This window comes from Podarcis melisellensis (genome assembly GCF_964234715.1).
Source record: "Podarcis melisellensis genome assembly, chromosome: 5".
NCBI classification, from domain to species: Eukaryota; Metazoa; Chordata; class Lepidosauria; order Squamata; family Lacertidae; genus Podarcis; species Podarcis melisellensis.
The window spans coordinates 42,806,145-42,830,814 of NC_138537.1; the positions used below are offsets into that span (position 1 = coordinate 42,806,145).

The 24,670-nt window shown below is 42.9% G+C and overlaps 1 protein-coding gene across 5 annotated transcripts in view; it reads left to right on the forward strand.

Annotated features, from left to right (window-relative positions):
- The window catches only part of KCNIP2 (potassium voltage-gated channel interacting protein 2), a 104,231-nt gene extending 80,011 nt beyond the window's left edge, over positions 1–24,220 (forward strand). For 3 of the 5 annotated variants that reach the window (XM_081912334.1, XM_081912333.1, XM_081912332.1), the window contains exons 2-8: positions 14,785–14,909; positions 15,968–16,037; positions 16,598–16,668; positions 18,116–18,223; positions 18,358–18,462; positions 19,192–19,254; positions 19,466–24,220. In XM_081912334.1, the coding sequence (XP_081768460.1) occupies positions 14,785–14,909; positions 15,968–16,037; positions 16,598–16,668; positions 18,116–18,223; positions 18,358–18,462; positions 19,192–19,254; positions 19,466–19,513 (590 nt within the window). In that variant the 3' untranslated portion in view covers positions 19,514–24,220. Of the gene's footprint in view, positions 1–13,455; positions 13,559–14,784; positions 14,910–15,967; positions 16,038–16,597; positions 16,669–18,115; positions 18,224–18,357; positions 18,463–19,191; positions 19,255–19,465 lie in introns of all 5 variants that reach the window. The other 2 variants (XM_081912331.1, XM_081912335.1) reach the window with 1 other exon arrangement.
- The last annotated feature ends 450 nt before the right edge of the window (positions 24,221–24,670 follow it).

Sequence of the window (24,670 nt, forward strand, 5' to 3'; positions counted from 1 at the left end):
GCCTCCTGTGGGAGCAAGTTCCATAGTTCAACTGTCAACCTTCTGAAGAAGTACTTTCTTTTTATCTGTTCTGAATCTTTCGATATTCAGCTTCATGGGATGTCAATGAGTGTAAGGAGAAAAACTGCTCTCTATTCACTTTCTCCATGTCACACAGAATTTTATAAACCTCTCATTCACCTTTTCTTTAAGCTAAGAAGTCTGAAATGCTGCAACCTTTCCTCATAGTGGAGTTATTTCATCCCCGTGATCAGATTGGTTGCCCTTTTCTGAATCTTTTCCCAACTCTACAGTATGCTTTTTGAGGTGAGGTGACCAGGACTGTACACAATATTCCAAATGCAGTCACACCATAGATTTGTGTAACAGCACTGTGATATTTGCAGTTTTATTTTAGAGCAGTGAGAGAGGGGAACTTCCATAGGATTAATTAGGCCTGACAGGCCTCACATCATTGGGCCCTTCAGGCCATTTTGGCCATGTCACACCCACCTGCCAAGGTAAAAGATGACTGGACCAGGCCAAAAGGGGCTCCTGCAGTTCTGCCAGCCAGCTGATCTAGTAGCCTGCCATCGCTACTAGGTCTGTGGGAAATCCTGTAACTCAAGACAAGTTCCCTAGAGTGCCTTGCTCAAGACTGATACAGTGTTGGGAACTTGTGAGAGGAATTCTTATGTGCCATTTCCCTCCCACAAATCTTTTTGTCATCCTTGAAGCAGAAATGAGAACCTACCTGCTCTCTTTGGTCTATATGGCTCTCCCCTGGTCTCCACCTTCCTACCCAGCAAGTACATTGTTCGAGGGCATGAGTGAGGATCCATCCCTGTTTCCGAGCTGATCTTCCGGCCCCTGCCTCCCCCTCCCTCCGTGTGTTATTTCTGACCACAAAAGTGCTCCCAGGCCAGGCACTGCTGCATCATGCCAGCTGGTGAAACAAAATCCCCTAATGGTTTGCAGATATTAATGGATGCGGCCCTGCAGTCAGCCCCACTGCAGTCCATGCTGATCATCCCTGTGTCTATGCCAAGCACTAGACTGGCTTTTTTCTGGCTGTTGCCCAGCATAAGAAAAGGGCAGGACAAGGTAGGTGGGAGACGATGAATCCCGAGATGGTGCAGAATGGCGAAAGCAGCTTCTTTTCGATTTGCTGTCCTCCCTTGGAAAGTCATTCAATTCAGAGGCACCTGATCCCAAACAAGCCTCTCTAATGTGAGTGCCAGGGCAGCCTATGGATTATTATTCACAGTGTAATTAATGATTAGCAACTCTTCTATCCTAATGTCTACCTCATTTTGTTCATGTGTGTGTGTGTGTGTGTGTGTGTGTGTGTGTGTGTACAGTGGTACCTCGGTTTAAGAACAGCCCTATTTATGAACTATTCGGTATACAAACTCTGCAAAACCAGAAGTAGTGTTCCTGTTAGCGAACTTTACCTCCGTCTACGAATGGAAGCTGAATGGTGGAAGGGCACTGGCGGCGGGAAGCTTCATTCGGGAAAGCACGCCTCAGTTTAAGAACGGACTTCCAGAACGGATTAAGTTCATAAACCGAGGTACCACTGTATACACACACACTCTCACAAAATGAGGAAAATGTGAAAATACACACATACACAGATTTAACATTTTGTAATTCTGTGCTCACTGCACAACAGGTGTGGACAACTTTTGGCCCTCAAGTTGTTACTGGACTACAACTCCCATCTGCCCCAACAAGCATGGCCAATGGCCAGGGTGGTGGGAGTTGTGGTTCAGCAACACCAGGAAGGCCAAATGTTCCCCACACCTGTAGAACACGTAGCTCTTTTTTCAAAATAGCAAACTCTAGTAAGACCGTTACTCCTTTTGTTCCCAACAGAGCCCATCTTAAGACTGTTTCATTCTGCAGCTCCCCCCTTGCTCCAACCTTGTTTTATTTTGTTTAACATTCTGAGAAATTGTTCTGGAGAGATCAAAAACTTGCTAATTATTTTGTGGCATCATGATTGGTTCTAATTAAAGTATTGTCCTACTGTGGGTTTTTTATTTCCTCCCATTTTGTGAATCTTTTGGTGATTGCTATTTTATTCTTTTATTCTGCCTCTCCTGCATGGGTACAGCAGTTCCTCCTGTCAAACTAGTCCCCTTGGAGAGCAGGAGTTAACCCTCCTTTAGTCTCCCATAAGCAAGTTGTGATTGTTTAAGCAGAAGTAAAATCTGTCCAGGCCTACTGAATTTCAGGATGATGCTCAGCTGAAAGGAGTTGGTGTTTATGTATTTCATGATGATGTTCTACCCAAGGAATATTTCTCCTCCCCCAGATATTTAAAAACCTTGTTTTCTGCTATTAGACTTTATATACTATGAAATGCCACAAAATGTAAGATTCAAATACTTTTAAAAAAGAAAAACTGAAAAAGAATCCTAAAACTTTAAAAGTATGGAGAGAGCAAAACTGAAAAAGCCCCTCAAATAATATCTGTTTACTAGTAATAAACTCTTACATACATAAGGTGATCATATGCATGGTCCTCTATCTGAAGTATAGACAGCACAGTCTATCTGAAAGTTCTATTTGAAGAGCCATCTGGTGCAAGTCCATTTAAAGATATACAACTCTAAGGAGGGGCCTTGAAATTTATTCTGCCTGGCCTGCCCCCCTGGCAATGTAATGCACACAGAGGAAAAAGCTCTGCTGGCATTGCAGTATTACTGGGTAAAGGCTAAAATAAAGTTTGGCATTGTGCGGGCATAGAGATGGAACAGGGTGAATTTGTCAAAGGAAGGTCTGGCTCAGTGCTAGGGCTCAGTCTTGGCTCACGAGAACTGCTGAGCACTCAGCAAGGTGGCTGTGAGTGGAAGCTGATTGCACAGAAACACTGACCTTATCCTAATGAAAGCTGTGTTAATGGATACAAGGCTTTGTGCTTTATAGACTGAAATATGTTGGATCTCTTTGATCTTTAATTGTGGAAGAGTACAAACAAAAGATCTGTAGGAATTTTCCCCATCCCAACCCCAAGTTTAAAAATGGCTTCTCTTGGATGGGGCCTGATAATACCAGATTGTTAATGATGGGATTGAGCCCTTGGCTATAATCCGTATGAACAGCCCCACTTTCTATTTCTCCTGTGAGCTCTGGCTGAAAAGTAGGCTTACTGTACCATTGGTGGAGCAATGAAGAAAGAGCTGCACCACCTTTTTCTCTTCCCATCCAAAACTCCACCGAAGGCAAGTTTTCTGTCTTCTTCTCTTTCATTGTCCAGCTTCGCTACCTATGCCTTTGGGGGGCCATAGGCAGGAACATTTTCTCTTACTTTTTGCAGGGGCTGAGCATGGGGGTGCTACTGTAACCCAAGAACAACTAGTGTTGTCTTAATTAATAGACTCTGCATGTCTTTGACTAAGCCATGCACAAGTTGAGATTGTTGTGGGGCCCACAATTCAGCCTCTTAAGAATCCATGCTTTCATTACAAGCCCAAGTGCTTGTTTCTTATGGCTGCAAAGATAAAGTCAGAATAATTATTCAATGGATTAAGCTTACGATCCAACTAGTCCCTCATGCTCCCTCCAGCAGTGTCCAGCCAGATGCTCCTGAATGTGATGGAGAAAGTCATCCACTTTTCTTTGTCCCCATCTGTTGGTAACCAATCTTGAATATTGGGGGTAGGGGTTTCCTTTGTTTGATCCTGTGTCTTGTAGTACTGGATAAGAGTTATGTTCTGTCCTGACTGCAATCCTTTTAAAAAGCTGGTGATGCTAAAGCAGTGGTATGTATCTTGAACTTCATTCTGGTTGCCTCTGTCATGAACTTTGTGTATTTTGGCTTCATGGATACCCTGACATGTATTTTGTGCAACACACATTCATCGGATGATACCAGGGATTGCAGCTGATGTTGATGGCATAAGTGTTGAAGGCAAGAAAACTCGGAATGTGATTGCCTCTCCTCTTATACCTGAAAAATTCTTTTTATTTATGATGTACTAAAATGTATTGAAAATGTATAATGTGCATCTGGTAGAGAGAGCTGTAAAACTGAAAGATCCCGTTTCATATCTTGTCCCTGCTGTGAAGTCTTAGGGGTGGCCTTAGGCAACCCTCCCTCTCTCAGCTTCATCTACCTCCTTGTATAAAATATGGAGAATATATCACTGACCTACCTTGCATGGCTGTTGTATTACAATACAGTGTGTATGCAGAGTGTTCTGAAGACTTCTAAAGTGCTACCTAATGCCAAGGATGATCATTATTATTTCAAAATATTTCTTTTTTTGGGGGGAGGACTTTTCTACCGCCTTTGAATGTGTAGATGTGCTGGTGCACATCTTCTGCATTTCATTCATGCTGTCGAACACTGTCATGTGTGCAGACTTTATGACTGGTGTTTCACAATGTGCCGTTTGACATCGTTTGCTTAGAAAGACATCACTGAGTCTACAAGCAACATGAGTCTACTTCATTGGGGGTGGGGTGGGCAGCAGTGAAAAGAGTGCTTTATTTACATATAAGTTTAAGGATGTGTCCAGAAAAGGAGACACATAGAAATGGTGGCAGGCTGCCCCTTATATTTTCAGCTTGCTTTTCCCTTTGTTCCTGCCAATACCCCATGCAACTAGATGGTCTGCACATGCTCTAGAGCCATCAGATAGGATGTTGTCCCCGTCTTTGGTGTATACGCTTTCTCTGAGTGCTATTTATATCCCACCATGCCAGTAACTCCCTCCCTTAACAACCTTGGCATATTCATGGCCCTTCAAGGTGGAATGTGGTGTCCCCTAGTAGTTTGGAGAGGTGGTGCCATCTGCTTTGAAGCCTTGCTGCATCATCACAGGCATGCCATGCCAGGGACTAATGGTGTTGGGAGAGTCATCCTTGAAACCCACGGTTCTTTAGAGCACCATCTTTACTACTCTCCACAAACCCACAAAGGTGCTGACTCATTGGTGGCCCAAAGGTTGCTGCTCTTCTGAGCATTTTTAACGGGGTGGGGGTGATGGGGAGGATGAAAAAGCTGGCATTATTGATTATGGCTCCTGAAGAACCGGCATCAATAATTCAAAAGAGCAGTTGGCAGGAAATGGAGGCCTCAGAGTGGGGCAAGGGAATGTGACAGCTTGGAAAGGGAGCGGAGGAGGAGATAAAAGCCTGGCCAGGGAATATTCACACATAATCTAGTCTGAGATGGATGTTGGGCAAAAGTGCAGATTGAAATTGATGAGTTGATTACCCACACTGGGATGGATGGGCTCAGTTGTGGATCCTGAGAACTGTCTGTGGGATTAAAATGTGAACAAGGGTAATGATAGGTAACCTCAAACCAGAGGCCCCCCAATATAACCCATCCATTTTCTGGAGTAAGTAGACCTGAAAACTCCATATTGCCCATGTGGCATAAAATTCAGCTTGCATGCTCACAGTTTCCTTAAACATGTTCCTACCAGAATATCTGTGGAGCTTCTGGGTATGTCGTGCTGCATCATGAGCAACAGCTTCCTCTCGTGGCATCTGTTGTGAAATCCTGGACAAGAGGGACTCTGAGCTGTGGCACAATGGCAGAGCATCTGCTTTGCATGCAGAAGGTCCCAAGTTCAGTCCCCCATATCTCCAGGTGGGGCTGAGAACGTCCACTGCCTGATACCTGGGAGAGCCTCTGCCTATCAGTGTAGACAGTACTGAGCTAGATTGACCAAGGTATAAGGCAGTATAACTCAGTATAAGGCAGCTTCCTATATTCCTTAGGCTCTCATCTTCTAGGGGACAGTTGAGAGTCTAAGCTTGCCAAACATACCCCCTTCAAATTATGTACTATAGAATACATGAACCAGAAAATGTTGCAAGAACAGCAAATCGTCTTTGAGATCTTTCCATCCTGCTCACTCAGAAGGGGAGTTTTCACCGTAATGATGGTATCAGCCCTTATCAAAAACACTGAGCTTGGTGCTGAAGAGCCAAAGAAATGCTGAGAATATTAATATAGGATGGTGTCTGCACATCCTCGGTCTGTTCCCTTTTGCTTACTCTGAGATTGAAATCTGTTCTGGTCTTATCAGCCTCTCAGCAGCAGGTTTGTCTTCCTCGTCCTCTGCACCCACCTTAGGGGAAATAGTAGCAAGCCTGGTTCTAGTTGCTAATCTTGGCAATCCACTGGCTGACATGTACCTCCCTGTCATGGCAGCTCTTCCAATAAGTACATTGTCCATATTGTCAGTGGTGCCACACTCCTTTGGAACATGAAATTATCTCCTTCTGCACTTTCCCTTAGGCTACATCTAGCATTGTAAAAGAATATATAGGACATCTCCTGCAGCTCTTGAAAGGCCTCTGAGCTGCCACCACCTGTTAGTTCACTGCAGAGCAACAGGGAAATACCAACTAGTATTGGTAGAGCAACTGGTAGAGCAACTGCAGAGCAACAGGGAAATACCAACTACAAGTCATTATCCATGTTGACGGCTCTATGCCTTAGTTATTTAAGGCATTCCAGTCTCTCTAAGGTTCGTTCCCGAAAAAAGTATAGTAAACCAAAGCAGCAGAGGCACAAATATGGCCTTTTCCAAATGGCCAGTGACTTTCACAGAGGAAGGTTAATAATGGAATACTGCAAAGGTACTGCAAAGAATCTTTCTTGCAACCTGTGCTGTCTGGGGATGGAGGGAGTTGCAGTCCAAAACACCTGCACAGCACCAGTTTGGCAAAGGAAATCAGTGCCTGGTAAGTGTCCCTGAGGAAAGAATTCCACAAGCAGGGTTCTATTAACCAAAGGTTCTACTCTAGTGACATGCAAAGGAGAGCTTTTGAGATGGATCTTAAAGACTGGGGCAGAGTCTCATGGCAACACATGAGCCTTCAGAGTAGATATCCTGGTTCCAAGCCATATGGGAATTTATAGGTCAAAATCAGCGTCTTGAATTATGCAGAAATTGGAAGCAAATGAGCCTCTTTTTAATACTGGTGAGATTTCTTCTAATCAGCTAGTACCACTCAGTAATCCAGTTGCCATATTCTGAACCAATGGAAGTTTCTGAGTGGTTTTCAAGGGCGGCCCAATGTACAACTTGTTACAGTAGCTGAATCTGGATCCTACTAGGGCATGAATATCAGCAGCTGCGGGAATAGTTTAGGTTATTCTTATATCTCCTGATTGTGGGGCTACAGATATATAATTGGTGAAGCAATGTTTAGTTCTGCACTTATAGCCATGCATTTTTTTTTGTCCCAATTCAACCATTACTCCTCTTCCTTTCTAAATTTCTCTCACTCAGTTGGAATTGCTATATATTAGCTCCACCTGGTAGCTGGAGGGACAGCATACATATTCAAGTTTTTATTCATTATATGGATTGTGCCTGATTTTGCAAAGAACTGTGTTTAAGTTTTGCTTTATTACAGCTTTATATATCTTTTGGTGTTAGTTGTTTCTGAGTGAGGAGGGAGAAGTTGTTTGATTTGGCTTCCCTGGATGTTTTAAATGGGGAAATGAAATTGCAGTGGGAGTAGGCACCAAGGACAGCTCCAAGATTTGCTGTGTACATTTCCCCAAGGTCTAGAAGTCTGCATCCTTCCTTTTCCTTCCAGCAGATAGGTGCACACAATCATTTAAAGTGTTCTGTAGCACCCTCATTTTTGACTTTCAACAGAGGACTCTGAGCTAATTGTCCTTCTTCTGTGGCTTATTTCAGCTGAAATGCTGCCAATACAGTATAGCTTTAAATTTGCTCACCTATCTGACGACCTTTTCTGGGGTGAGTTGTATTTGGGGGACTGGCCATAATGTGACCACAACAATGTATTCTGCCCTTTTCTGTGGATTGCATCTCTCCTGTGTATAGGGCTCTTCTGGTAGTTGTGGGAGATCCTTTTCATTGGAATCAGTTATTGGAGCCAGTGCTAATTCATATGTAGCCCTGTGTGCAGGTACTTACACAGACTTTGTTCCTTTTGGTCTCTTGTAGTGAATTCTGGGGTTTTCATCTCAACTTCCTTTAAGCTTGTTCAGAGAGCTGTGGTGAAATTGGATGATACAACACTGGGCAGTGTTATTCATATGACTTGTTTGTGTTCATCCTGAAAGGATGATTTAGTTCTGTGGAGACTAAACCTGTGCTTCAGGTTAGAACTGAGGCAACATGTGAAAGTTTTTTTATACAGTTCAGGATCCACAACAACCAATGAGAAGTGGGGGGGGGAGCACAAATAGGAGTGGATCAGACCTCTATTCACAATAGTGAGAAATAAAAATATGCTCTACTGGCAAGAGAGGCAGTGTGTATGATCTGGAGCAAGTTGCTCAGGATAAAGATATACTTGCTTCCTGGGCTGATTTATTATTTATTGTGCATCTAGAGGCTATTTTCTGTAGAGCACGATCATAAATCTATGTGGTCATCAACTGGAGCAAATGTTTCCCAGCCTCCCTAGTGGGTGTTTTGTGAAAAATATGGAGTATGTAGCTTTCATGTTGTGCAAAACCCCCTTGTCCTTTTGCAGTCTTGATAGGTGTGCTATGTTCAGTGGATCATACAGCAGAGGGGGGGAAAGATGTGTGAGAAAGTGAGTGACTACCTTTTAAAGTTACTCTTTCTTGTGAAATTATTATCTATGGCACTGTTCAAAGCTGCCCAAAGAGCAGGTGCTGAAACAAAATGCCCAAAAGCCAGGAGAGCAAATAAACAACTTTATTGCTTCCCCAAACCATCTTTCCTTTTAAGTGCATGTTTGACTGCTGTGTTCTCAGTGTTCTTATTGAAAAGTGCTGTTGTGGGTTTGGTGGTTTGGGTTCCCTTCCTTCCTGGAAGCGTCTTTGCACCTGACCTGGTCTGGTCTGAGGCAAATGTCCCTAACTGCTTGGCTGTCTGGGTCATGGTGTCTCTCATTTCTCCTGTATTGCTCATCTCTCTAGCTATTCCTGTTTGTCTCCATTTGTCAGTCATTGCCACTTCTTTTCTATAATGCTCAGAACATCCTTGCAGTCATGAGTCATGCATGCACACACTCTTGTACACAAGCTTAAAAGCAGCAACATTTAAACTGAGGAAGTAAATAGGAAGTAATATTACAATGGTGCTTAAAAAATTCATTTCTGAGCAAGAAAAGGTGAGTTTATCTGATATCTACTGGCCTCAGTAGCAATCTAGTATAACTGAGGCTAGTGGAAATAATGCCTTTAAATTTTTGTCCCATTACCCCCACAAGCAAGCATCTTGGTGTGTGCTGCTGGACTACAACTCCCATCATTCCCAACAACTGAAAATGCTGGCTGGAGTTAATAAGAAATAGATTCCAACAGCATCTGGAGGGCAATCAGTGCAACACCCTGGTAAAAAACTGTTCTCATGCATTCTTGAGACAAGTATGAAAGGATCTCCTTTCATACATTCTCCTATCAAAAATTAGGCTGCTGCTTGGCCAAAACATCCAGGTGAAAGAATAATAAAACAACTGAAATCAGACAAAACAATAACATAGCAAATAAAATCACCAATAAATCCAGCAATGAAGTGAGAAATGGCAGAAATTAAGTATCTATTAGTAGTCAAGTACAGGAATATCTTCTTTTTTTATAATAATATTTATTTAAAAAAAATTTAAACAGTAAGAAAACATACGAAATACCATATAATTTTTCAATATCCACATTTCATTCACCTCATTGGACTTCCTCACAACTCTCTTTCCTGCATTCCAAATTCTCAAACTTTACCCAGCAATTTATTACCTTGTTTCAATTCTTATAATATAATTTTCCAATATTATATCCCTAATTTTAGATAATTTAGATCCCGACTTTAAAAACTTAATTTTAACATAGTATTTATCCAAAATTTATCTTTTCTTTTGATTACATTTATCTTCATATTCCTTTTAACTAACTTATTGGTGCCGTATTGTTGCTAATCTTACATCTTTCTTAACATTCATACAATTTACAGTGTTTTTGTAAATAGTCCTTAAATTTCTTCCAATCCTCCTCCACAACTTCTTCTCCCAGGTCTCGGATTCTGCCAGTCATTTCCGCCAGTTCCATATAGTCCATCAGTTGCATCTGCCATTCTTCCAGTGTGGGCAAATATTGGGTTTTCCAGTATTTAGCAATGAGTATCCTTGATGCTGTTGCATACATAAAAAAAGTTCGGTCTTTCTTTGACACCCTCTGGCCGACAATGCCTAAAAGAAAGGCCTCTGGTTTCTTAGGAAAGGTATACTTAAATACCTTTCAGCTCATTATATATCATTTCCCAGAAAGCCTTGACTCTAGGGCAGATCCACCAGAGGTGAAAGAACGTTCCTTCAGTTTCTTTACATTTCCAACATTTATTATCTGACAAATGGTATATCTTTGCAAGCTTAACTGGGGTCATGTACCACCTATATACCATTTTCATAATATTTTCTTTCAAGGCATTACATGCCGTGAATCTCAGGCCGGTGGTCCATAACCTTTCCCAGTCAGCAAACATAATATTATACCCTATGTCCTGTGCCCATTTTATCATAGCTGATTTGACCATTTCATCTTGTGTGTTCCATTTTAGCAGCAAGTTATACATTCTTGAAAGTATCTTAAAACTGGGTTCTAACAGTTCTGTTTCTAACTTTGATTTTTCCACCTGGAATCCTATCTTTTTGTCCAACTTAAAAACTTCTTTAATCTGAGCGTAATGTAACCAATCTCGCACTTTATCTTTTAGTTTCTCCAAACTCTGCAACCTCCAGTTATCTCCATCTTTTTCTATTATTTCCCAATATTTCGGCCATTTGGCCTCCATATTGAGTCTTTTCGGGGCCTTAGCTTCCATTGGTGATAACCACCTTGGGGTCTTATTTTCCAGTAAGTTTTTATATTTTATCCAGACATTGAACACTGCTTTCCTGACAATATGGTTCTTGAAAGCCTTATGAATTTTAACCTTGTCATACCACAAATATGCATGCCATCCAAAAGCATTGTTAAATCCTTCCAAATCTAAAACATCAGTGTTTTCAAGAAGCAGCCAGTCCTTCAACCAACAGAAAGCTGCTGATTCATAGTACAACTTTAAGTCTGGCAGGGCAAAGCCCCCTCTTTCTTTAGCATCAGTTAGTATCTTAAACTTAATTCTGGGCTTTTTGCCCTGCCAGACAAATTTAGAAATATCTCTCTGCCACCTCCCAAAACACTCCATTTTATCCACAATCTGTAAAGTCTGAAACAAAAACAGCATTTTTGGCAATACATTCATCTTTATAGCAGCAATACGCCCTACAGGAGCCAGAGTCAAGTACCAAAAGGGTATTGCAACTGATTTATGAGTTTGGTCGGGTGGCGGGATTTAAACTTAACAAGCAGAAAACCAAGGTTCTGGAAAAAAATTTGACATCTTTAGAATCAGAAAGGTTTCAGAAAGAGACAGAGCTAAACGTGGTTAAAAAGTAAAATACCTAGGGGTAAACATAACAGCGAAGAATATGAGTTTATTTAAGGATAACTATGAAAAATGCTGGTCTGAAATTAAAAGGGATTTAGAAGTTTGGTCAAGATTGAAACTTTCCAAGTACAGGAATATCTTCACCGGGCATCAAAAAGACAATGAGAGCTGGTGCCAGCAAAGTGTCCCTGGGAAGCGTATTCCACATTACACAGGTGAATTCATTGGGAAAGCCCTGTCTTCCCTATCACCACTCACCACACTTCTGCAGGTGGCTGCGCTCAGAGCAGAACCTCTTAACGATGGGGCAGGTTCATTTTAGATACTCAGTTCCCTTGCCATGTAGATCTTCCCTCCCCAGCCCTCAAATAGGTAAGTGTGCTTAAGTGCTAGCTAGTTAATTAATTACTAAATAAATAAATAAAGTTAAAGGGTGATATATAAATTTATTGATAAAGAGAGCTGGAAAAAAAACCAGAACTAAGTGCTCAGTGGCCTGAGCGACAGTATATTTACTCTCTCTGAGTTCAGCACAACTTGGATACTGATAACTTTGGGATGTATCTAACTAAGTCATACTCAAGGAAGAGCCATTTAAATCAATGGATTTAAGTTAGTCAAGTCCATTGCTTTTAATGAGTCTACTCTTAGAATGACTTTGATGGGTACGGCCCTGCGCTTAGTGTAATGCTACACATGTCTAAGCAGAAGTAAGTCCCACTGAGTTCAGTGGGGCTTACTCCCAGGTAAGAGTCTGCAGTCTTAAGAGTTGTGGCCTTAGTCTTATTTAAAAGATTTTGTTGATGAATGGAGGGGAAACAAGACATTTCTGGTCCCACATTTGCAATGATGATGGGGAGACCTGCAAAGCTCAGAGAACAAGGCAACTGATACCCAACACACAAAAGGCAAGGATCAGTTACAGCCAGACTGCAGTAGTTGAAAAACTCTTTTATCAAGGGGGAAGTGTTTATCCTTTTTGTAAAAAGAGATGAATTTTGGTGTGCTATAGAATGACATTTTCTTCCAAGCCATTTTTACCAAGGTGTATAAAAAGGTTTTTTGGCAATAGGGTGGCAACCATGCCAACCTTTACAGCTGCCTTTCATCCAGCCCTCCTGTCTGTTTCTGCACACATTCCATGTCTGCACCCTTCATTTATTCCTCATCCTCTGTGGGCTGAAACTGCATGTTGTTTTAATTTGTACAGCTCAGCTTTATACCTCATTTGTCTTAAAATGCTGACATTCTTACAGGAACTTCCTTCCCCACGCAGCCTTTCATGCTTTTCTAGAGATAGGAAGAGGAAGGTGCACATCTTTACTCCCAGCCATTTTCTCCTGAGAGCTAAGGGTGGAGCCTAAAGCCCTCATTCACCTGCTCTGAGCTACTAGATCTAACTCTCATTTAGAATAATAGAATTGTAGAGTTCAAAGGGACCAGGAGAGTCATCTAGTCAACTCCCCTGTAATGCAGGAATCTTTTGCCCAACATGTGGCTCAAAACCATGATCCTAAGATTAAGAGTCTCCTGTGATACTGACTGAGCTCCCCATCATGATACAGCCACCCAGGGTATCATGCTGGAAAATGCCATGTCACTCATCCATTGGAGCAGCTGATTTCTTGAGGCAAAGAGTGCACACTTAAACATCTGGATGCAGTTTCTTTGGCCCTCCCGGTGTTTCAACTTCCTTTGGGTCAGGCACAGAAAACCTGTGGACCTCCAGATGTTGTTGGACTCCCAACTTCTATAAGCCGTAGTCAGCATGGCCAGTGGTTGATGAGAGTCCAACAACATCTAAAGGGCCACAGGTTCCCCATCCCTTCTTCATGCCCTACTGATGTTCAGTGGGAGCATGCATGTGCTTTAGAAGAGTTGTGTCATTGTTGGGTGTACTGTGACAGTGCTGGATCCATTTCCCTGTTGCATTGAAGCCATGCATGACTGTCTTTCCGATCCATACCATGTCTGTTGTGGTGGTGCTTAGGGATCGGGTGTGGGTGGAATGAAGGGTGCCATCATATGTTAATGCTTCTCCTGGTTGGCAACTGTCATTTCTTTGCAGGCAACCCACCTGGCCACGCTAAAAAAGCCCTGAAGCAGCGGTTCCTCAAGCTGCTGCCCTGCTGCCGTCAGCCCAAATCCATCCCCTCAATCAGCGAAAGCAAGTGACACTTTATCCCTCTCTGTGTGTCTTCTCTGTTCTGTGACATCATTAACTCCCAGGAGCAGGGGAAGTGGGAGAAGGGATTCCTTCTGTATAGAATTTATATAAAATACTTGTAGGCCACTTTTCTCAAACACCAATCCAAAGCAGTGTATTATAGAAGACTGTGAGAGTGATGTAGGCAGGGACAAAAGGGAATAGAGGAGACAAAATGTAGGCTCTCTGCCTCAAGCCGCTAATTGTATATGGCTGCTTTGTGGATGAACTTGTGTCTGGAATAGCTGTCTTCTCCAGCTTTCTACTCCAGTTGACAGAGCTCAAAATGAATAGGAAGACAAAGGACAGCAAGGTGGGGATTTTGTCCTAGAACACTGGAGAGGGCAGGTTGTATATGGAGGCAATATATGCAGCCATCATGACAACAGCCGATGCATCTCATTGATTGATTACTTATAATAGTGTGTTTGGGTTGAGTTTGTGTGTGGTTCCAATTAAAACCTGCTTCTGCCTTAGTCAATGCCTCTGTCACTTATTTGATGCTGTTAAGAGTTTGGTTTCCTTGATTATGGTGAATGGGCCTGACATTATGAATTTGCCTACCTAGCAACTAACATGTTTTTGAATCCAAAGCAGCGTTAGTGGTTCTGCTGCTTTTCATAAGAATCTTTCTACTTCCATTATCTCTGCTTGTATATCAGTAAGTCAACAGAAAATACAAAAATGCCACAAGCATTTCTTTCTTCCAAAGGAAAGTAAACCTGGTAGTACTGACCCTGGTCTTCTCAATGTGCATTGAAGTGAGGAGTGCATAACACTGTTCACAGCCTGTGTCCATGGAAGATGGTGTAAATCAACTCTTATCTCTGGTTTCTATCCAAATTGGTCTGAATTTAATACTTATCGTTTCCCTTGATGCAGTATTGGGAGGGGGGTATTAATGCATTTCACAAACAGGGCTCTATCCTGAATTGACCAAAGCTCTCTAAACCTCCTCTAGGCCAGGATGATACTGCAGCACTTGATTTCTGGCTGTAATCCAGGTGTGAGATCTTGCATCTAAAGGTAGTTCCACAGAGTACATGCACATGAGATGGGTCTATTTGTGCCAATGCAGGGTGGGAAAGGAAATTCAACAACTCACTTTGAAAAAAATTAATTCAAGGAATGCAGGTGGGATGCTTTGGTTCTGTCCATGCTATACTTTTGAAGCTCTTTCTTTTCTTGCAGACAGTGTAGAGGATGAGTTTGAGCTCTCCACTGTTTGTCATCGGCCCGAGGGCCTGGATCAGCTGCAGGAGCAAACCAAGTTCACCCGCAAGGAGCTGCAGGTCTTGTACCGAGGCTTCAAGAATGTGAGTTGGAAAGAAACTCCCCTTGCTGCTGGTGCACTTACAAGCTTGCTTGGGGGCCATTTCTTTTCCCTATACTAGGCTTTAAAAAAAAAGTACAAAACTTTTGGATAGAAAGAAAGAGACTGTCCTTTTCCATATTGTTGAAGAGAGCATATTTTAAAATATCCACTCACTACGCATCAAATTTGCAATTTGTAACTTACTCACAGTCACAAAAACTATAACTATAATGAAATCCTCTTTTGTGACTATAGGCAGGCACTTCCAACACACTGCCCAGCCAAAGTGCTTCCCATTACTCAGGAACAAAGATGGAGCGTCAGACTTCTTGTATGGCTCCAGTAAGCGCTCGCTCGCTCTTTTTCTCTCTCTCTCTCTCTCTCTCTCTCTCTCTCTCTCTCTCTCTCTCTCACACACACACACACACACACACACACACACACACATATTTCCCCCTTGAGTGTCTATACTGCAGCACACACCCCTAATTCTCATATAAATGAAATTGCACCAGCACTTCGACATGGGGTGGCATGCTTCTTTCTGCTTTTGAACCACTCATCCCTCCTAGGCCAGTAATGGATGCCTCCAAAGCACAGAGGGATTTTCTTTGTGATGTTTGGATGCCAGAAGAATCCAGCTACATGCTATGACTTCCTCTGAGCCTGGGGAGGCACCCTACACAATAGCCCCCTCTTGTTATATCTTACTGGCTATATTCTGCACTCTGATTGGAATTTCTTCCTATATTATCTCAAGTGTAACCACCAGTAGATAATAAGATAATGCTGATTTCTGCTTTCAGAAGCATTTGTTTTACTTACGTGCTTACTCACACACACACACACACAGAGCCATGTACAGTGGGATCACCCGCAGCCTGAGAGACACTGCTCAAGTTTTCCCCTAGGAGGTGATCTGCTTTCTGTCATTGGTTATGAGAGTCAGCTCCTCAAAGTCCTCTTTGATGACACACCTCACCACACTGGCCCTACTCTGGGGTATTGTTTAGACTAGCTCTTCCAAGGTGAACTTGTCTGCACTTTTCCATTTGACAGGAGTGCCCTAGTGGCATTGTTAATGAAGAGAGCTTCAAGCAGATCTACTCACAATTCTTCCCACAGGGAGGTGAGTGCCACTCCCAGCTGAGATCTTTTGGAGGAACTGGGAGGCCAGATAAGGACAGTGAGTGGCTTGGCGGCTGCTAGAAATAATTTGGGATATATTCTTGAGGGCCTTGGCACAGTCATCTTCAGCTGCCCATTGCTTCCCTGCCTGCTGTGCCAAGCACAGCTCCTGGCCCAAGAGAACGGTCCATGACACATCTTTGTAGTTAAATATGGCTTCCTCTTTGCTCAATTTTAAACAGGCTTTTAAGACCATTTTACTTGAGCAGGCTTTTCTTGTTAAGTGCCAGGACTGTTGTTTATCATGATAATATGTTTTTATTTGTAAGCTGCCTTGAGTATACTTTATTAGAGAAGGGCAGACAGTAAATATTGCCATTAATAAATAAGATATCTATGTCTAAGGGGAAGCAACAATAATTTCCTGGCACTTGATAAAGTATTTCCAAAAGCTGCAGCTATAGTCACTTTCTCTGGTTGTTCTCTGTCTGCGATTCGGTTGGTTTGTTGACATCTGGTAAAAGGCCTCCTAATCATTTACTGTGATGCACTTCTTTTCAGATTCCAGTACATATGCAACTTTCCTTTTCAACGCATTTGACACCGACCATGATGGCTCAGTCAGTTTTGAGGTAAGATTCTACATGCAGTTATTTAGTTATGTTATTTATAGAGCAACTTTTATAACAAACCTTGACTGGGTGTTTCACAGAATAAAAACAATGCTTCTGGCATTGCAAACAAGCCCACAAAAAGTAGGCTTACAATATTGTTTCTCCAGCAGCCCACAGCATTTCTAAGCAGAGAAGGGCATTTCCCTCTTCTTACAGCCTACTTGGTTTCTATGCTGAGTGCAGGGGAGAGATGGAACACACAGTCCCTCCGCCACTGCTCATCTGTGTGCAGTTTTTCAGCTGTTTTAATTGTGTACTTTTATCACTGATGTGTATGCTGCCCTTTGGGAAGAAGGGCAGGATATAAATTTAATTTTTTAAGACATTCCTTGTCACCTATGAGTACCAGTTGAGTTCTTAAACACAGGGTGGTAATTCAGTAGTAGAGCATCTCCTTTGCATGCAAAACAACCCTGGTCAATTCCCAGCATGTTCAGGCAACACCATGCCCTACAGCTCCACTGATCCTAAAATATCACAATTATTTCTCCACTTTCAGTCTATGCACCTAAACCCTGCAACTCAGGTCAGTGAGGGCACCTGGTAGAAGTGCATGGACCTGCCTTTCTGAGCTCTTTGCTAAGTAGAGTGAGGGCAAATGACATAAAAAAACCCAGACATCCTACCTGAGGAAGGCATCTTTCCCACTCTCTCCAGTGAACAACCACAACAGCTTTCTCTCTCTTGCCTATTGATTTTCCCAAAAGTTTTGTGAACTTTCATTTGTGTGTATTTATATTTCTCTCCTCTCAAGTACACTCTGTAGATCATTTTACTTCAGATTCAAATCCCGGAAGCTTAGGGTGGGTAGCAATAAGTTAAAAAATATAAAATAATTATGTACTAGATATCTGAAACTTCCTCAGTCTACACACTTAAATAAAGCCAGTGGAAAGGCTGCCCTAATGGAAACAAATTTAAATGAATGAAATAATTAATGTTACGCTGACAAATTGCCTGAGAATACTTCACCATTTTCTCTTGATGTTCTAATTTCAAATTCTGTTGTCAAAAAATAATCATGAAGGTTGAAGCAGAAAGGTCAGCAGGAAAGCTCTTAAGTCAGGGGTGAGGAACCCTTCCGATGTTGTTGGGATTCCAGTTCTGATCAACCCTAGGCAGCTTGGCCAATGGGATGGGATGACAGGAGTTGTAGTCCAGCAGTATTTGGAGGGTCACAGGCTCCCCACCCCTGCTCTAGGGTATTAAACAATCATATACTCAGTAATTCTTTCCCCGGGTGGGTTTTTTACTCTGTGAGTTGCTCTTTGCAGTTTGTTGCCATTGGGACCCCTCCACATCTCAGTTTCTGCTTTGCTTAAACCTCAAGCCTTCATGACACTTGAGCTAGACTTGATTGTTTCTTTACCCCACCCCAGCCTTTTTCTTTTTCATTCCCCTGCAGGATTTTGTGGCTGGCTTATCCATTATTCTACGTGGTACTATAGATGATCGGCTCAACTGGGCCTTCAACCTCTATGACCTGAACAAAGATGGCTGTATCACCAAAGAGGTACATATAGAGGGAGATAGAGTCAATGGTACCAGAAGATACTGGGCTCTCCTGCTTGTTGTCCACAATCTCCCTCAGCCCACAATCGAGTTCTGATTTTTGCTGGCCATTCTTTTTGTGCTCTTGTCTTGCAGGAAATGCTGGACATAATGAAATCCATTTATGACATGATGGGCAAATACACTTACCCAGCCATGCGAGAAGAAGCACCTCAGGAGCATGTGGAAAGCTTTTTCCAGGTGAGCCTTGAGTCAGGACATTTCCATGGGTGAAGAAGACCCAGTGAAATTAATGAACATAACTAAGGACCATTTGTTTCAATGGGTCTTCTCTGAGTAAAACATAATTACTACCCCATGTCAGTATCCTGCAGTTCTACAAAACCTTCCCATCCCTCGTAGTTGAGTGAGTGGGTTATTTTAGTCAAGATATTTGGGTTTGCCCTCTTCCTAGAAAAGCCTTTCTATCTTGGCACCCTCCAGATGTTTTGGATTCCAACTCCCACCATACCTGCCCAGTGTAACCAATGGCCAGGGATAATGGGAGTTGTAGTTCAACACATTTGGAATGCAAATGTGTGCATTTGAGTACAGAGTCAACACAGAGTAGAAAACTCAACACAGGGTTTTATCAGAACTTTAAGCTTTCCCAATGGGCACTCTTCCTTCCTCTTTCCAGTAGGGGCAGCATCTCCCATCTCTTACTGTTATGATCATAGTAGTGGACCTGTTTGCAGCACCAGCCCACTGCTGTTTCCTTGGATGCTTGCAAGATGTCATTAGTGAGGTAGGGGGCCATTCTCTGCCAGAAATGCCTTTAAGCTACCTAGAAGCTGGCAGCTTCCCTGACCAGGTCTGCCTCAAGGATGTCCTTCCTGGCTGTGGGTATTGTAGTGTGCCTGAAGCTGCTCCTAGGAAACAGATGTTACCTTGCCTTTAATTCTCATATCCCTGGTTCTTGCATTTCAGAAAATGGATCGTAACAAGGATGGAGTGGTGACTATTGAGGAATTCATTGAGTCCTGCCAGAAGGTAGCATACCCCCATTAGAGAAGGGTGGGGATATTGCATTAGTGTCAGAGGGTACAGACCACTGCTATTTTTCTGCCATGCATAAAAAGGGGGTGGGGGTTGAAAAGGTCCTTCACACCCAAGGTACAGTTTGGGGGGCGGAGGGAGTCAAAGCTGATAATTAGTTCTAGGACTTCTTAATTATTCTAACTTGTCCTCTTTTCTTTGGCAGGATGAAAACATCATGAGTTCCATGAAGCTCTTTGACAATGTGATCTAGCGGGCCACTCCTGGAGCCCAGACCTTCACACACACTCCTGGGGCTTCTCTTCTTGGTGTATCCCTCTGAGGCATTCTTCTCTTGGCTGTATGGACAAAGCAGCCCTTGTCCATTCTGGACTGGGAGACATTTCTGGACACCATGTATTCAAGATGCAACTGGGGGAAAGTCCCTGCAATGGGAACCACGGGGGTGGGAGGGAGTCTTTGGCTGGGTTGGACCAAGGCCCAGCAGGGGGAACAGCCTGATATCCACAAGCACTTCCTCTGGGCATTGAAAAGAAAAACCCGGATCAACCTGCTGCCTCCCCTTGGAAGCTGCACTGCCCTGTCACCAAGTAGTATGCCCACCCTTTAGGGCCTTCCAAATCACAGCAACCCCTGACCCTTCACTGGGGTTCCAAGCGGGTTTCACACCACCAAATGGCAGTGCAACAGCTGGTTGCCAAGGACTTTCAAAGGATTTTGTGTGTGTGCAATCTTACCCACTGCCTATCAGGAGTGGACTCCATCTAATTTGCACCAAGGCTCTCACTGCAATACCCTGAGGCTTCCAGTTGGGAGATAAATTTCCCAGTGTCAAGGTAACTTGCAATCCTGGCACTAAACTCTGGGGGAGAGCTGAGGCAAAGAAATAGAGAGTGAGTGGGATTTTGCTTTGTGGTTTCTTTTCTTTGCATCCTCAACAGGAAATGAAAATTGTGCGCCACTCACGAGAGGCAGGTACAACACAACCTTTAGCTTTCATTTACAGATCAGGAGGGAGGGGTGAATTATGCTTGGATTCCCATGGCAAGAAAGTACACTAAGCTTGATCAGAGCTTTTCCTTGCATCCCGCCCTCTATAATCTGTCATGAAAACAGGGGTAGAAGTGGTGAGGACATGTCACTAGAAATGTTTAAATGAGGATGGAATCTCTGGTCTCACTGGGCAGGGTCTCTATGCGGCCTGAGATAATGATAATACTATCTGTTATGCAGCTCCAACAACTGAGGGCCATACAGAAAGTAAGTGTCAAGAGCTCAGACATCCTTCAATGAGAAGAAACTCAGGGTTCAGCTAAGGTTTACGGGTGATAGTCTGGCATCAGCTAGGGTATGCTTTGTCCTTGAACTAAGTTCACTGAAAGATAAAAACATGACATAGCTCCTTGACTTACATTGATCATGGTGAATGGAAGAGGTGGAAGAGGGCATGTGTGAGAGCACATAAAAGAAAATCCTAGGAATCACATTAGAGGGTGGAAGAGCTTTGCTGTTTCTTCCCTGTGCCAACTATCTCTTTAGCTGCTGCTCATCTCTCTGTGATGCTTATGTTTTATTACAAATAAGCCCTTGGGTCATTCAGAAGCAGAAACAGTATGGGCAACTGGCATCTTCAGAGTGTTTATGAATCTCCAACAGAGTGCCAGGTTCTGAACAGAGCATAGCAGCAACACTGTACTTGTGTAGAGGGCTTACAGATCACACTAGCTGGCCAGGACAAGGATACTGTAATGGGTCAGCAATTCATTATGAGCAGCGGGAGTGGACTAGCCAGAGGAGCTGAAAATGTAGGTCTTGTGGAAGGGCTTAAATTGGAATAAGCTGTTTGATGCATGGAGGAAAGTGTGGCATGGTAATGTAGGAGACAAAAACTGATGAAAGAGGAGTTGTGCAAACTGCAGAGGCCAACATGGAAAGTAAACAAAGACAAAAAAGCGAAAGAGAAACTGCCTGTAACAGAGATATTAAGGGCTTAAAAAGAACTAGAATCTTGAAGCTGATTCTAGTATGACAAGACCACTCAGATTAAGGCAAAGTATAGGAAAGAGACAAGGATGATACTGAATAGGTTTGGGGGTTTTTTGGTCATACAAACAGGTACTGTATCCCAACGAAGGCAGAAAAGTGAGGGAAGAGTTAGTGAGCCAGAGGCTGAGGTACTCAACAGCAGACAGTATCTAGATGGCAGAGATGAACACCCTCTATCCTGTCCCTGCCTAGCATCCCCTGCAGTACACAAGCTAGTTCTACCAATGTTCTTAATATCTTACCCACAGCCCTAGTTTTATCCCAGCACTTAACTCCTCTCAGGCTCATCTCAGTTATTGTTCCTGCATCCTGACAACCAACCCTATACTTTAGCTCCCATCTCAGACTACAGTTGCAATCTTGAGTAAGCACTTAGGCACTTGGCAGTCTAGAGCAAGATTCAAAGACCCACAGAAATGAGTTTCTTTGTTCTGTGGTCTGAAAGTGGAATGTATCATTCAAGAGTGTGTGAAGGATAGGAATTGGAACTGGCCAGCTCAGGATTTTTAGCTATGCAAACAGACTTCCATGTGCACTGGAGCCCAGCTTTGGCTCTTCTCCTTCCTGAGGCTGCCATTTCAGTTCTTGCCAACCCATCATTACAGCGCTTAAGGGTCCCTCTTTGTGTAGTTCAGATGTGTTTTCTGCTAAGGGTCACAGCTGGGATCAAATCTTGGAGATTGGGAACAGTTTGGCATCTACATGGTGGTTATTTTTATTTAAATTTGTACAATGCCTGGACCCATAACCACACTATGTTTTTTTAACATTTCATTCCCTTGGCTTAGTTTCTCCTCCCCATGCCTCAAAATGATTTTAACAATCCCATCCCTGTATAACCCTCCCCAAGCCTGTCCCTTCCACACATGCATTCTCTTCAATGAAACAATTTCTAATCACAAACATCCTCCTACCATCTTGCACTCCCATCTTCCATCCAAGAAAGCCTGTTTCTGTGCACAACACAACAGTTTCCTTTCTCCTGCATCTCTCACATCCTCATTCCTCACCAGTACCATCCTATCTGGCTTATCTCAAACTTAAGGGTTTAACACTAGTGTTTATTACCCCTTAAGGCCTGTAGGAGAAGCTGGAGGGGGGAGGAGGGGAAGAGAAGAGTCACACCCCAACTACCCTCCGTGGCTATTCATAACCAGTCAGAATAGTATAGTAGTGCTCTGCTACCCTGCAATTGCTCACAGGGCAGCTTCCAGTATAAAGGTTGCCTACTGTGGTATGTGTATGTCTGACATCAGAGCATGTTCTAATTGCCATCCTGAAATCATTGATATGGCCATAATGTGTATGGTAGATCACTTTCCCTTGTACAGAAAATTCCCATGCTACCATTGCTAGGAATATCTTGTGGTGATGTAGAAACTTCACACACATCTGGGGAAATCCACTCTTTATGGTCACTGCATGAAGCAGCCATAATATTTAAACTGGCTCTGTTAGCTGTGGATGGGATGCAAACCACATGGCTGACAACTGGCCACTGCTGAGGGAACTACCCTCATCAAAGATGAACAAGTACCTGGCTGGTATGCAAAGTTAACACTACCCTTATAACACTGCCACTTCCAAGTGTGTCTAAAGTAGCCTTGTGCTTTTCCTGATGGGTCTTTATGCTGGAACACTCTAGCAGAAGTGATTGTCTCACTTTACTAAGAACCCAGAGTTGTTCTTCAAGACCAGAGGTGACAATACAAAGGCCTTCCTGGTTACAAGCAAGTCAGGGTGGAAAGTGCTGTAATCAGAACTGGGAATCACAAATATTCCAGACTCAAGACTATCCTGCTTTCAGATACAGGCTGGCTTCTGGGGCTGCATTTTCAAGAAGGGCCAAGAGCATATTTCCTCACATTGTCAGCTACCAAATAAAGATGGGTGTTGGTGAGCCCAAGTAAATTATAAAAGGAGGTGCTTTATACCGTGTTAGGCCAATGGCCCATCCAGCCTGATACGGTCTGTCTTTTCCAGGTTTAGGCAGAATTCCTTGCTTCCAGAGATAGCTGCATTCAAGATTAATCTTCAAAATGCAGCTGTGGCCCACTCCCATGAAATGTTGATAGCCTTTCCCACTTTTCACTGTGTCTGTTATCAGATACAGCCATAGGTCCATTAGAAACTAGGGTGGGGAGTTGAGAGTAAAGAAACACCACATAGATTACCTCCCCATACACAGTGATCTTCCACCAGCCCAGCCCAGATATACTCACCTTTTAAATGGCTTTTATACCCTTTCTGACAAAGAACTTCACTATTCCAGGGGATTTTGCAGTTGAGAAGTATGTCTTAGGCTGCATACTCAACATCCCTTCTAATACAGAGAATTTGTCCTTCTGACACCCTTTAACTAAACTGTCACATTTGTAGTAAGGGTGGTCAGAGTGAGAAGATGGTGAATTTACCTACCATCACTCTTTTAATGCATGTTTATGGGTAAAGTGGCGATTTCAATCTAATTAAGAGAGCATTACAGAAACCAGGTTATTCTAAAAGAATGAACATAAAGTAGGAGGACATGACCTTTTCATTCAGCGTTACATTGGTTCTATTTAGAATCATTCTCTGATTTTGCAAAGCCCATATCCTGACCCATCACTCATCTCTTTGCAGATTGTTCTTTTGTTTGAAACATCTTCTTCCTGTCTGTTGATACTCCTAACCTGATGGCAATCCCTATGTGGGTGGGGCTACTGCTCCACTCCTCACCTATACGCCAGCTGCATATTTCTACCTGTGCTCTCACTACAATCACTAAATCAGGGCCAGATGGCCCATTCCCACTGCACTAGTGGGGCACATTGAGCTCTGCTATCAGCTTTGCATTTTCAACTCTGTATATTTTGTAAAATAATAAAGATCAAGTATGACAATAAAATGCAACCACAATGGCTATGCACAAACACCACGACCTCTGCTGCTGTTTGCTTTCCCACATATCTTCACAGGGAAGTGCTGGGTACTGTATTCAAATGGGTTTTGTTTGCCTCCCTTTCATTCTTGATATTACTGTTAAGGCTAGCAGTCTTATGTGCAACTACTACTGAAACATCTGCTGTGGTTCATCTCTGTGTCAATATGAAGTATTCAGACTCTTCATTGCAAATGGGATCTGAAGTCTTCCTTCAAAAGTGCAGCAAGCTTGCTTCTGGTCAGCTGTACAGATGCCACATAAAGAGAACCCTCCTTAAAAGTTGCTAGAGGCATTGATTTTCCAAGAATAAAATGAGGACAAATGAAGCAATCAAAACAGTATCAAAGTCTGGGTAGGGAGCTGGCCCTGATTTTATACCTAGTGTAGCATCAGGCTCTCCCAAGTTAGGTGTTGCAAGATTGCCCCCCCCCCAGTTGGGAA